The sequence below is a fragment of the Balaenoptera physalus genome (assembly GCF_965194825.1).
Source record: "Balaenoptera physalus genome assembly, chromosome: 1".
Taxonomy (NCBI): domain Eukaryota; kingdom Metazoa; phylum Chordata; class Mammalia; order Artiodactyla; family Balaenopteridae; genus Balaenoptera; species Balaenoptera physalus.
The window spans coordinates 101,356,911-101,371,833 of NC_138882.1; the positions used below are offsets into that span (position 1 = coordinate 101,356,911).

The 14,923-nt window shown below is 39.9% G+C and overlaps 1 protein-coding gene across 1 annotated transcript in view; it reads left to right on the forward strand.

The window, feature by feature from the left end:
• The window catches only part of SLC25A24 (solute carrier family 25 member 24), a 44,572-nt gene that overhangs the window by 23,017 nt on the left and 6,632 nt on the right, over positions 1-14,923 (forward strand). Inside the window, exons 6-8 of the mRNA XM_082452549.1 lie at positions 2,251-2,403; positions 9,152-9,259; positions 10,748-10,915. Of these exons, the coding sequence (XP_082308675.1) occupies positions 2,251-2,403; positions 9,152-9,259; positions 10,748-10,915 (429 nt within the window). The remainder of the gene's footprint in view (positions 1-2,250; positions 2,404-9,151; positions 9,260-10,747; positions 10,916-14,923) is intronic.

Here is a 14,923-nt window from a genome sequence, read left to right on the forward strand (position 1 = left end):
CTGTCTAAGTTTGTACAAAATATTCTGAAACAATGAGAAATATGGTGCTTTGAAAAAAGTTTAAAAATTTCACAGTGATAGTCATACCTTTAAAAAGAAATCTCTCAATTTTATTGCTATTAATCCTAAATTCAGTCCGTGTTAAGTATTTCAGTGTTTGACCAAACCTTAAATTGTTGGTACATGTGTGTGATGAACTTTTAATCTTGGCTTTCTGTGACTATTCAAATGTTTAATTAGAAAAGAGAATCTCTAGCCATTATTGTAGGGTTCTCCTTAAATTACTTATATTTTCCTTATATTTTATGTTCTTTCTCAAAAGAGGGTTTTTCTGAAATCAAGAATCTTGGAACAAGGATGTAACTTAAAAAATTATTCTAAAGCTGAGGTTGGCAGGAAAGACCTGGGTTTATAAGCTGACTTTCCTATTTACTAGCAGTGTAGGCTTGGCTGGTCAGAGTGGAAAGAAAGAGGGAAACGAAAGGATTAATATTTATTTGGTGCTAATTATGGTAACCCATTTAATCCTCTAGTAACCCAGCATGGGGGGATTTTATCCTCATATTATCTGTGGGGAACACAAGGCTCAGAGAGTTAAATAACTTTTCCTTTACAACAAATTAGACAAGGAATGGAGTATTTCTGGCTCTAAAGCTCATGGTTCTCACACTGTATGAAACCCCTGAGGCCTCATTTTCCTTCATTCTAGAATGGGAATAGGAATATCTAACAAGGGTGGTTGTAAGAATTAAATAATGTAAGGTATGTGAAAATGCCTGGTAGGCTGGAACACCCTGCTAGAATATACTAGCTGCTTAAAAAAGGTTTTTAAAAGTTGTGTTGTTGTACCTATGGTCAGCACTTTTTATATGTGCCCTTAGATTTCTGTACAAAATGATTTCTGACAATATTTTAAACTAGCATCCATTGAGAATGTACCTACATCTCAAAATAGGTTTAGGGGTAAAGATACTGCTTTAAAAAAAAAGGAGAGGGAATTGGCCTGTATGTTTTTCTTTAGGAACAATAGTAAATTGACTTTGAGAGAGCTTGAATAAGCATTCGTCTTTTCCTTTGTCATATTTTATTGTGAAGTTTATTTAAAATAAAATGGATATATTTAGACTTTAGTTCCTGAAAGTTCAGGGGTTTCCCCAAACTACCTTCAGATTCATTAATTCACAGAACTCACTGGAAGGTGTTATACTCATGGTTATGGTTTATTACAGTGAAGGATATACATTAAAATCAGCCAAAGAAAGAAGAGCATAGGGCTTCCAGGGAAGTACCAAATGCAGAGTTTCTGTTGTTTTCTCCCCAGAGAGTCAGAATGTATTATTTTCTGACATTGGCGTGTGACAATATGCACAGAGTTGCACGCCAACCAAGGAGGCTCACCTGACTCTTTGGTGTCCAGAGTTTTTATTGTGACTAGATCACATACTGCCCTCATGGCTGACCTTTAGTCTTCAGCCTCTCCCTTCCTCCCTTCTTGTTTTTTTTTTTTTAATAGTAGCCACTCATTTTGTGTAAGCAGAAACAATCAGAAGAATAGCTGACTTCTTTAATTACTTTTGGTTTATTAGATTTAGTCAGTTTTATATAGAGGCAAGCATAAGGTCTAGTTTATTTAAACAACTATCACATCGGTAGTATGAGCCAGGTAATTCATCGATATTCACTGGGTTAGGCAGTTGGTACATGAGACTTTGAGATAAGCTGTAGAAGTTACAGTTTTTATTTTTGGTGTCAGACTGTGTGTATTCTATTCTCTATGGCTCTGATAAACATAACATCCAGATTGTTTTGAGTCCCATTTATATTTCATGTCAGTATTACTTCTCAGGGGGAGGGATAATATATTACATTCAGTATATTTTTCTAATTTTTCTTACACTGAACTTGCTCATGTTCCAAAGGGTGTTCCATAGCCTAATAAATAATAAGTTGGTTCATTTTATCTTATGAACGTTGTCCATAATTTTACTTTTGATCATGCCTTTTCTGTTTGCTTTCCCACACTGAGGGTTACGATTTTTCTTAGTTTTAGATTCAGAGTCAGGCTTCTAAAATGATGGTAATAGTTCTTCCCATTATATATTTTCTCAACCTTTTATATTCTATTTTCAAATACATCTTCATGCAGTAATAAATAATACTGAAGAAAAGAGAGTGGATTGTATGGTTACTTTAGAAATAGTAATAATAACATCCCACCAGTATTTAATATCGTTTTGCTTTTGTTTTTAGGTCCATGGTTCAAAATCAGAGAAAATGAACATATATGGCGGCTTTCGACAGATGGTCAAAGAGGGAGGTATCCGCTCGCTTTGGAGAGGAAATGGTACAAATGTCATTAAAATTGCTCCTGAGACAGCTGTTAAGTTCTGGGCATATGAACAGGTAATAGTTATTACCTGTGGAATTTGTTAACAAAGGGGAGTGAATGAACTGATTCAATAACAATTATCATACAATGCTTTTTAGATTATTATTTTAATACATGATAATTTTCCACATATACTCTATGAGGAATTTCTCTTATAGGAGATTAGATAACCTCGGAGAGTCCTCATGACTCAATTCTGGGGTTCTGAATTTCATATTACTTAAAAAGACTTTTGTGCTCTTTTCTAAGTAGCTCTTAAAGGAAACGTAAGATTTTAGCTTATTCATTTTGAATTCAGAATAGAAGCTGCACACTCACATAAGTTTTTGTGAAAGTATCCCCACCCAGCATCTGGAAGGAAAACTCTTAAGTTGAAGTCCTTTGTGTGATTTGACATTGCTATAAAATTGAGTTGAATTTAGAGTGAAAGCTCCATGAAGGCAGGGGCTTGGCTTCTTCTCCATGCACTCCAGCATTTAGACAGAGCCTGGCGTGTGATAAGTGCTCAGTAAGTGTAGAATGAGTGAGTGAATGAGTAAATGAGTGAATGCATTTTCCTCTGAATCAACCTCTCTGTTGACTTAGATTGTTTAGGATGCTTAGATATTAGGATGCTGCTTCAGCATAACTTGGTGTTAAGAGGAAATACAGTAGTGGATTTTAGAGTTTGGCTTCTCTTTGTCATTAGCAGAATTGTCTAGTTAAGCACGCACAAAATTATTCTTTCCACTATTTCTTCCATCATTGTTAACCATAGACGATAAGAACCTTGAAATTTAACCCCACCTTATATTTTGTATTATTTCAAATAGATTTTTGATAATTTTGGAGAACATTTTGTTCTTGAGCAACAGAATACTCTTGAGAAGATTACAAAGTCTAGTGGTGTTTTTTTCTTGGCTTAGGAAATAGAGAAGCAAAGAAAACATTGAAGAAAATCTAGCCTCCATGACTTTAATTACAGCTTATCTTTGGGAAGTATATTTTCCTTCTGTGAATGTTTGAGGATACGTGTCACGACTAGTAAGGGCTAGCATTTTAGATACCTGTAGGTTATTCTGATGACATACTTGGATTTTATGATAGGAAAACCAGACCCTAAAATAAATAAGTATTCAAGTATAAAACCATTATTCCATATGCAGGAAGTCAGTATTTTTTTTTTAATTTTAGCAATTTCATGTATCTTTATTTAGTTATTTTATTTATTTATGGCTGTGTTGGGTCTTTGTTTCTGTGCGAGGGCTTTCTGTAGTTGCGGCAAGTGGGGGCCACTCTTCATCGCGGTGCTTGGGACTCTCATTATCGCGGCCTCTCTTGTTGCGGAGCACAGGCTCCAGATGCGCAGGCTCAGTAATTGTGGCTCACGGGCCCAGTTGCTCCGCAGCATGTGGGATCTTCCCAGACCAGGGCTCGAACCCGTGTCCCCTGCATTGGCAGGCAGATTCTCAACCACTGCGCCACCAGGGAAGCCCCGGAAGTCAGTATTTTTGAAAGTCCGTATTATTGCAAGCAAATGTAGGTATTATACTTAATGCTACTTAGCAGAGTCTTACCTTGAACACTACCAACAGGCATCCAGCCAGGCTTCTTTCTCAGGCCTCTTCCCAATATTTTAATTTCTGCATGCTAACTTTTCTTAGAGATCAAGAGAAAGCTCTCTGCGCAGTGTGGTATAGAGTTCTTGTGGTCTCTGGGACCTATTATGCCTGTCCATTTTCTGCCCCCTGCTGAAGGTCCTTTCATCCCTCAGGGCTCTCTTAAGCCCAGCTTCCTATGAGAAGCATTTCCTAAGCATCCCAACCAAAACCGATGCCTCTCCTGCCTGGTTTCCTTAGAGTACTATTTTACAGAATATCCAATTTTCCACCGGATAATGGAAAACCCATTGTTTTTCCCAGTGAGTTGTAAACTACCTTGGGATAAATGTTATGCCATATATATTCTCAAATTTCCCAGAGTACCTAACTAGCCCACTTCTGTATTCAGGTAGGTCTTGTTCATTGAATAACTAATAGCTTAGAAAACCAAGAAAAGGATATTTTCAGCCTGGTACGTAGCTCTCTTAAACACATCAACATGGGATAAAGCTGTGGTCCATTTGGGTCCTCATTGCCATAGCAGTTCAATTGTATCAGGAACAGGGTGGCAGTATGGTGTTGTGTTCTCATGGTTTCAGCTGCCATCTGCATTCTAACTGCTTTCCATTCTAACATTTTTCTCTTCATCTCTATACCTGCACATCCACCTGAGCACTGCATATCTGTGCATCTCCGCTTACATATCCCAGGGGTACTTTACAGTCATCACTCCCCCACCCCCTGCTCCAGTGACACACACACACACACCATTCCTCTTCCTGTAGGTCACATGGTGGTGAACATCTTTCAAGACTTTGCTCGGGAGTTATTTCCTCCAGGACACCTTCCCTTTGTTTCCCTCTGTTAGCACTCTCACACTGAATTCTGATGATCTCAGTACTTATCTCTCTTCTTAAGGAGACTGTGAGCTTCCTTAGGCAGGATCTGTTTTCAGGTGTGTGTTCCCAGCACCTTGCCCAGTGCCAGTAAATCCTCATTGAATGAGCATGAGTCTTTCTTTTTTTTTTTAAACTTTCGGTTTTATTTATTTATTTATGGCTGTGTTGGGTCTTTGTTTCTGGGCGAGGGCTTTCTCTAGTTGCGGCAAGTGGGGGCCACTCTTCATCGCGGTGCGCGGGCCTCTCACTATCGCGGCCTCTCTTGTTGCGGAGCACAGACTCCAGACACGCAGGCTCAGTAACTGTGGCTCAACGGGCCTAGTTGCTCCGCGGCATGTGGGATCTTCCCAGACCAGGGCTCGAACCTGTGTCCCCTGCATTGGCAGGCAGATTCTCAACCACTGCGCCACCAGGGAAGCCCCTGAGCATGAGTCTTAAGTCCATTAAGATGAAGGGGAAGATGAGTATTTGAGCAGAAGCAGCAGCCTGTGGACAGAAATGTTGGCACAGGAGAGCATCACTCACTAAGGAAGCTGAAGGTGGTTCACTAGGCTTAAGTGTAGTGGAGTGTGTGTCCGGGAAGATGATGATGAAGGCAGGCTGGACAGATAGGCAGGAGCCAAATGTGATAGGAGTCTAGATTTTATCCTGAATGTGGTGAGGGGCTTATTGAAGCATCTTATGTAGGGAAGTGGAATAAGTATATTTACATTTAAGAAAGATCAATGTGGAAAAAGAGTGGAGAGGTATTGGAAGAGAGTGAGGCTGTACTTGAGGCAGGGAGACTATTTAAGGAAATATTTCAGGAATTCAGGTAAGAAATGATGAGTACCAGTATAAGGAGACGGCTGTAGTGATTGAAGAAAAACTGAAATGAACTGAAAACTATTTTGGGAAATAGAAACAACAGAACTCACTGAGTGAATGTAGAGGTGAGAAAGAGAAATCAAGGGTGATACTCTGGTTTCTAACTTGAGCAACTAAGTATGTACAGAATACAATAAGAGGAACAAGAGGAACTGATTTTGAGGTAAAACGACAGGTTGCATTTTGGACATGCTGGGTTAGAGCGATTTCTGTAACACGTACAAGGAGCTGTCCAGTAGGACAGGGAGGTTGTGATTGAGGTGAAGCCTTTGGAATGGAGCCCACAGGAAGGCTTATAGAATGAGAACAGTTCTGGGGATATGCCCAGGGAGAAGTAGGAGAAACTTGTAGAGGAGACTGAGAAGGAGCAGTCAAAGAGACAGGAGGAAATCCAGAGAAAGCGATGGCCCAGAAGTCAGAGGAAGAAGAGGGTTTCATGAAGGGTCAAATACTGCAGGGTACTAAATACAATAAAAAGTTTATCTTTCAGAATTTACCAGCTCCGAGATAGGAAAGCTTGGTATAAATGTTTCAGTGAAGTAATGAGATGAGAAACCAATTGAAATGAGCTAAAGTGAGCAGGAGGTGAAGAAAACTGGACAGTAGACAGCTTTGTCAGGAGCTTGACTTCAGTGAAGGGAAGGAGAAAAGAAGAAGGAGAGAGTGATAGGTTAGAAGGATGTTGGGTTTTGATACGTTTTATTTTAATGACATGCCTGTGGCTGAAGGAAGCATGTCAATACAAAGAAGGAGGTTAAAAAATATAAGTGAGAGAGACTGACGACAAGTGCAGCAGGTATTCAGAGGAAGTATGTGTATGGAGTAGGGAGTGGGGGTGGAGGGGCTGGGGGAGAAATGGGTGCTAACCAGCCTGCTGGCAGGATTAGCCTTTGGCTGTGTGGAGGACTCTTCTCATGTCAGCTCAGGAAGAAAAAGATACAAGTGGATGCGGGTGATTTTGTGGGAAGTGGGCAGGAATACCAAGATATCCTTGCCTGGTAGCCTCTCTGTTCTTCCTTGAGTTCCCAAGAAAGGACTTTTTTTTGAGAATGAGGGAGGAAGTGGTATTGGAAGCTGGAGGAGAATGGAGAAGGTTGAAATAGGTATTCTAACAAATGGAGAGAGAGTTCAGATAGATAGGATGGATGGAAAGAAAGAAAAAGAAAGAAAGAAAATTGAAAGAAAGGAAAGGAGGGAGGAAGGAAGGAAGAGAAGGAAAGAAAAGAAAAGAAGGAAGGAAGAAAGAAAGAAAGGAAGGAAGAAAATTGAAATCCTGAAAAGGATTTCAGGCTGGCTTTGAGAGCCCAGCTAAGTCATCTTTGAGAAAGTCAAATTCTGTGGCCTTGAGCAAGCCACTTAAAGTCTCTGTGACTGTAACCTCCTTTCTGGGGTAGGAATTAAGCTTGGTGACATAGTGTTAAGCACCTGTCCCTTTGCCTAACCCTGTACAGGCTCTCTGTCCTCAACTCTTCCCTTTGTGCATTGTATGTTCTGGGGTGCAGGAGCCCCAAACCCCTACACTTCAAATATTTATTCACCAGTCACTAAAGAGTACTTTTGATAGGTGCTTTTGGGATGGGGGTACACGATGTAAACGATGTCTCCGAGGTTCCTGTTCATATGCAGGAAGGTTTTCAATACATTATATTTAATGATTGTGATAATCTGACATGCAGGAAAATTAATAGGGCCCACGCAGAAGGGAGTTTTGGTTAACATTCTGGTGCAGTTCAGGAAATAGAGCCTGTAGAAACATTGATCTTTGGGGGTAAGCGGATATCTGCTATTTGGGGAACTTTGTGAAATTATAATATATTTAATTTTTATCATGAGCAGAGAAACACAGTTTTACTAGGAGAAAGTATTCCTGTGTTTTTGCATTGGGCTCTTTGGATCCCAAGGAACAGAGCCTGGCTGGCTCAGGGAAGCAGGCTGGAGGTGGGGGTCGCTGTGGAGGCGCCTGCGGCATTAAGGGGAGGAGCCTCAGGAAGTGCGGAAAGTGGAACCTCACTGACCTGTCCCTTCTCCATGTGTCTGCTTCTCTATTGCTTTATCCATTTCTCCCTCTGGTGTCAGTGCCTAATTACACCTGTAGACCCACCTCACATTTCTGGGAGAAGGAATCTGGTTCGCCTGGCTTATAACCACAGTCTGTGTTTGGACAGAGATTTTATCTCCAAGTTGTAGAAAGATAATATTGAATATATTAGTAATAATAATAACAACAACAACAACAGTAACATTTACTGAACATTTGCCATTTGCCCAGCACTGTGCTGTGTTACATGTATTATCTTATCGAATTCTTTCAACAACCCCGTGAAACTGGGGTTATCACAGATGAGGAAACTGCATGTGGACATGTTCATAAACTTGCTCAGGGCCACAAAGACCTAGGGTTCAAGCCCAGGTCTGCCTGACTGTGGAGCCCATGATGTTAACATCTTGCCCTATCGGTATTTCGGCTGCATTTGTGCCAGATTTCCCCATTTGGCCAGATCAGCCATGTCGGTTGCTTTAGTACTGGTGGGCCAGGTGGGCTCTGGGGTCGACATGTTAGTATAGTTGAATGTATTACCTACAAAAACTGTTTTTCTAAGTTGTTTTGTTAATATTTGTCACTTATTTATTAGTTTTACTTATACTGGTGAAAATAAACTCATCTTAAAGAAAGGAAAACTATGGGGAAAATATCTAAAAACTGTGAACACTTTATTAACCTGTGCATCTGAGGAAGAATGTTGTTATGAATCTGTTTTAGCAAAGGAGCTACCGGGTCCCCTCTGTGGACCATCTGTGTTTTGTGGAATTCTAACTTGAAAATCACTGTCCAGTAAACTGAATGTATTAGCATTCAAACCTTGCTTTTCTGTTAGATATTGTTAATGCAGTGTGTGCATTTTGAGAAACATCATATTGTCAATTGATTTCTAGGAGCTGATTTGTATTTTTGTATTGTCTTAGCTTGGCCTGCCATAACAAAATACCGTACGCTGGGTTGTTTAAACAAAAGAAGTTTATTTCTCACAGTTCTAGAGCTGGGGAGTCTGTCATCATGGTGCTGACCAATTCGATTTCCGGTGAGGGCTCTCTCCCTGGCTTGCAGATGGCCACCCTCTCACTGTGTGGTCACATGGCCTTTCCTTGGTGCATACAAGTTGGGGGGAGAGAGACAGAGGGGTAAGGGGTAGGGAAGGAAGGAGGGAGAGAGTGAGCATGTGTGTGAAAGAAAGAGAGAAAGAGAGAGGGGCCCCACCTCATGATCAAACCATAATTACCTCCCAAAGGCCCCAGCTCCAAATACTATCGTATTGGAGGTTACAGTTTCAACATATGAATTTGTCGGGGGCGGGGGGGAAGAACACAATTCATTCTGTAGCAGGTATTAATGTGCATTTAAAACTTTATTTACACAGTATAAGAAGTTGCTTACTGAGGAAGGACAAAAAGTAGGAACCTTTGAGAGATTCGTTTCTGGTTCCATGGCTGGAGCAACTGCACAGACATTTATTTATCCTTTGGAGGTAAGTACCATCGTGAAGTCTGATTGCATTAATGGTGTTTGTATTATTATCTATTGCTGTGTAACAAGTTATCCCAAGATTAACAGTTTAAAACAACAAGTATTTATAACCTCGTGGTTTCTGTGGGTCAGGAATCTGGGTGTAGCTTAGCTGGGTTCCTCTGGCTCATGGTTTCTCACAGCCTATGGCAGGGTGTCAGCCGGGCTGCAGTCACTGCAAGGTTCAACTGGGGATGGATCTGTTTTCAAGCTTAGTCACGTGTTCGTTGCCAGGTTTCCCTGGCTGTTGGTTGAAGATATCAGTTCCTTATCGCAGGGTCCTCTCCATAGGATGCTTGAGTATCCTCACAACATGGTAGCTGGTTTTTCCAAATCAGTTATCAAAGAGAGCACCCAAGATAGAAGCTGCAGTCTTTGGTCACATCTGCTCTCTTCTGTTGGTCACAAAGGCCGCCCCTGGTAGAGCGTGGAAGGGGACTACACATGGTGTGAATACCAGGAGGCAGGGATAGTTGGGGGCCATCTCGGAGGCTGGCTCCCATAGTGTTGATAAGAATTGTAACACCCATTCCTCTCCAAAGAGTTTCTGTACCATAAAGTTCGTAATGGAACCTTAGAATTTGATTAGGTGATGGTAATCCTAACTGGACATCCTTTAATTAGAGCATAGGTTAGCAAACCATGGACCTGTGGACTGTTTTGTACAACCCTTGAGCTAAGAATGGTTTTTATATTTTTACCTTTTTAAGGTGGTTTAAAAACAACAACAACAAAAAAAAACAAAACCAAAGAATATGCAACAGAGACCTGGTATTTCAGTCCTGCAAAGACTAAAATATTTACTTTATAGAAAAAGTTTGCCAGCTCCTGCTTTAGAGCAAGAATAATATTGTTGATGTGGATATCTTTATTGATATGACAAAGCATTTTTCAATAACTGGTAAGACTTAAGAAATGCTGTTAGTTTTCACCTTTGTGGTATGCATATTAATATAGCTTTCCTTGCAGGCATCTTAATATGATTGTTCATATTACTCCACATACCCCTCAAAAAATATCCTAATTCAATACCTAGGCTTCCTCTTGTATCCTCCATCTCAGTTAATAGCATCACCTTCCCTCTTCTCTGCTGGCCCCATCCCGAGTTCCAAGCTAGAAACACTGGGATCATCCTTTACGCTACCATTTCCCCCACCCTCCATATCTAATTCGTCACAATTTTGTTAAGATGTCAATATATTATCTTCTCTCTATTTCCTCTGCCACTACCCTAATTCAGATCATCTTTACAGCAAAAGGGGTCTTCTTGGCTCTGGTCTTAGACCCTTAAGAGAGATAATATGTGAGAGCGAACACATCAACATACTGGACAGTCATTTGAGTGAAAATATATTCTAGATATTTGTTCTTCGTAAAGTTGCTTCTTTTGAATTATGTGATGATAGCGTTGATGTGAATAATAATATTTGTTATATTCTTTCATAACCAGGTTCTGAAAACCAGGCTGGCTGTAGGCAAAACTGGACAATACTCTGGGATGTTTGATTGTGCCAAGAAGATTTTGAAACATGAAAAAATGGGAGCTTTTTACAAAGGTTATGTTCCCAATTTATTAGGCATCATACCTTATGCAGGTATAGATCTTGCTGTGTATGAGGTGAGTTTGTAGCAATCTTTTGAATCTGAAAATGTAGTTAAATAGTTCTCATTGTTAGAATTTGAGTTTATATAGAGAGGTGTATATGTACCAGGAAACAGTTTGTGACCAAAAGTAGATTCAAGGGTGTGTTCTTTGATCTTTCTTTTCAAGTTCCTTGAATATGAGACCCCATATGCCTGTGGTCACTTTTGTATTAGATTTCCTTGTTAATTATCTTTATTAATGAAGAGAATACTCTCACATTCAGATATAGTTGTTCACTTCTCTAGCACCATATACACAAATAAAATAAAAATAGATTAAAGACCTAAATGTATGACTGGATACTATAAAACTCCTAGAGGAAAACATAGGCAGAACACTCTTTGACATAAATCACAGCAATATTTTTTTGGATCCATTTCCGTGAGTATTGGAAATAAAAACAAAAATAAACAAGTGGGACCTAATTAAACTTGAAATCTTTTGCACAACAAAGGAAACCATAAACAAAACAAAAAGACAACCTACGGACTGGGATAAAATATTTGCAAACGATGCTACCAACAAGGGATTAATTTCCAAAATACACAAATAGCTTAATATCAAAAGAACAACCCAATCAAAAAGTGGGTAGAAGAACTAAATAGACATTTCTCCAAAGAAGACATACAGATGGCCAACAGGCACATGAAAAGATGCTCGATATCACTAACTACTAGAGAAATGCACATCAAAATTATAATGAGGTATCACCTCACACAGTCAGAATGGCCATCATTAAAAAGTCTACAAATAATAATTGCTGTGGAGAAAAGGAATAATAATGGTGTGGAGAAAAGGGAACCCTTCTGCACTGTTGGTGGGAATGTAAATTGGCACAGCCACTATGGAGAACAGTATGGAGGTTCCTTGCCAAATTAAAATAGAACTGCCATATGATCCAGAAATCCCACTCCTGGGCATATATCCGGAGCAAACTCTAATTTGAAAAGATACATGCACCCCAGTGTTCATAGCAGCACTGTTTGCAATAGCTAAGACATGGAAGTTAACCTAAGTGTCCATCAACAGATGAATGGATAAAGAAGATGTATTTATACACAATGGAATATTACTCAGCCATAAAAAAGAATGAAATAATGCTATTTGCAGCAACATGGATAGAACTAGAGATTATCATATTATGTGAAAGACAGAAAGACAAATATCATATGATATCTCTTATATGTGGAACCTAAAAAAATGATATAAATGAACTTATTTACAAAACAGAAATAGACTCATAGACATAGAAAACAAACTTATAGTCGCCAGAGGGGATAGTGGGAGTGGGAGGGATAAATTAGGAGTTTGGGGTTAACATATACATACCACTATGTATAAAATAGTCAACAACAAGGACCTACTGTATAACACAGGGAACTATATTCAATGTCTTGTAATAACCTATAATGGAAAAGAATCTGAAAACAAGAATGTATAACTGAATCACTTTGCTGTATACCTGAAGCTAATAAAACATTGTAAAATAACTGTACTTCAATTTAAAAAAAAAGGTTATTACAGATACAGTTGTTCAGCTTAGCAGATGATATTAGGGATTTTTTTGAGGAGAGAGAAGTAAGCAAAAATGGCACATTTTCTTTGGTTTGTTAAAATTTAACATTGATAAAACCAAGAGACTGATGTAGGTAGTACAGATTCATTCCTTGTACTTGTCAACCTGAAGAAACCTAGGAGGCAATAATCAAACACAGCGCATTTATTTGGGATCAAAGAATTGCAATTCGGTACACACAGATTTGGGTATCAATCTGAACAGTGTCTGCTAGGGAGTAAAAGTCAGGGGTTTTTAATGGCAAAGAAGGGAGGTTGCATTACAAAGAATTTTAGTTGGAGCTGAAGGCAGAACCTGGTTGGCTAAACATGATTGATTGCTAAGGCTATCATTAGAGGGAGGTAAGAGTTCGTTACTGTGACAAGTTGCAGGTGTTCTTGCAGAGTCCTTGGACTATGTGTGGTGTGGCCCAGTTCATACGTTTATGGTTCCACCTGGTGAGACAGGCATAAGGTCCACCTCTTGAATGGCCTTCCAGCTTCATTTTAAAACCCCTTGACATAAGTGACTCCATCTTATGTCACATATCCCCCTTTTGATCAAGATCATTCTCTAAAAGCATTGCCAATCAACTTACAGATTTGCTTTGTCTCACATTGCTGGGATGGACCTGTCCCAGAAAGTCATGTCCCATGTCGGGGGGAATTTTTAATTTCCAATGGTTATTTCAAGGAGTCAGTGTCATAGGGTTAGACCATTGGGCAACAGGGAGGCACAGGAAATGACTCCTAGGAGATTTGGTGGCTTGTAAGGCAGTTGTCCTTGTGGCCTGATTAGCCAAGTTATTTCTTTTGGTTTCATCTGAATTTAATTTTGGATGCCCAGGTACCCTAATGATGGCTAGGACAGATGGAAGTTGGATCAATTCCAACAATTTATTGACCCAATTTTCATTCTTAATCTGGCTTCCCCCTGAGGTTAAGAATCCTCTTGGTTTCTAAAGCATGCCAAAGTCATCAACTATCCTAAACTATCCTAAAGGCAAAGCGACAATCTGTATAGTTCACAGTTTTACCTTCTGCTAGGGTGCAATCTCTAGTTAAACCGTGGAGTTCTGTCTGCTGGGCTGAAGTAGTGGTCAGCAGTGGAGCTGCCTCAGTTACTTCAAAGGAGCAGATGATTGCATACCCAGTACAATATTTTCCTTTGCCATTTTTCAAACAAGAACCATCAGTAAGCCATGAAATCTCAATGTTAGCAACAGGGGTTTCTTGTAAGTCAGCTCTAAGAGTTAATAACTGATCAGTCAGGGTCAGACAGTCATGAGGAGTTTTGTCACTTAGTAAAGGGAGATGGGTTGCAGGGTTGAAGTTGTTGTAGCGGGAAAGGGTTATGTGAGAAGTTAGTAATGATATTTCATGTGGGGTAAGACAGCTTGCAGAAGGGTGTTGAGTGTGATGAGAATTGTGCAAGCCTCCTACCACATGGGGGAACACAGATGGTGAGTGGAGAGCCCATAACTATTTCCTCAGTTGATGCTGTAAGTGCTGTTGCTGCTGAAATAGCTCTCATGCTGGAGGAAGGCCTCTGGCTACAGGTCTGATTGTTGAGTGTAATATCCAAGGGGTTGGTGTTGACCTCTGTGCCTTTGAGTAAGCGCTCCTAAGCCATTTCTCTTCTTTCGTACATGAAGTGGAAAAGGGGAAGCTAATAATTAGTATGTCCTAAAACAGGGGACTGCAAAGTCCACTTTTCAGGTTCTGGAGCCCTAAAGACGTTTTCTTCCCACTCTAAAGGATCTGGTCTTTAAGCTTTGAGAGGCTGGGCAACTAAAAAATTAAGTATCCAGTTTCTGTAGTATCCAGTCAGCCTGAAATATCTTTAAAGTTGTCTTTTGGTCTGTGGCTATGGGAAATTCAAGACACTTTGAATCCTATTAGGGTCTTAAAGGAGTCCTTAATCCAAGATCAAGGGTCCTAGGTATTTGACCTGTGTTTGAACAAGTTGTAATTTCTCTTTAGAGACCTTTATGACCTTTAGTTGCTAACAGCTTGGGGAGATGGACGCTATCTTGCTCACTTGCCCCGTTGGAAGAGGAGCAAGGAAGGTCATCAACCTATTGAAAAGGATGGACACTTACAGAAAAATGACACCTGCTAAATCTGCTTTTAGGATCTGTAAAAAGTAGGAAAGGCTTTTAGTCTAGACTTGTGGCATGACAGTCCAGACAGTGGACAGCAGACACATGAAAGCAAATAAAATTTGACTTTCACAATCCACAGAGATGCCGAAAAAGGTGCTACAGAGGTCAGTTATGGTGAAAAGTTTACTCTCTGTAGGTATTGCCAATAAAAGGGTATGAGGGTAAAGGGCAACTGGATGATGATTGATGACAATGTTATTAATAGCCCTCAAATCTTGGACAAATCTCCATTCTCCTCTGTGGGATTTCTTAATAAGGAGAA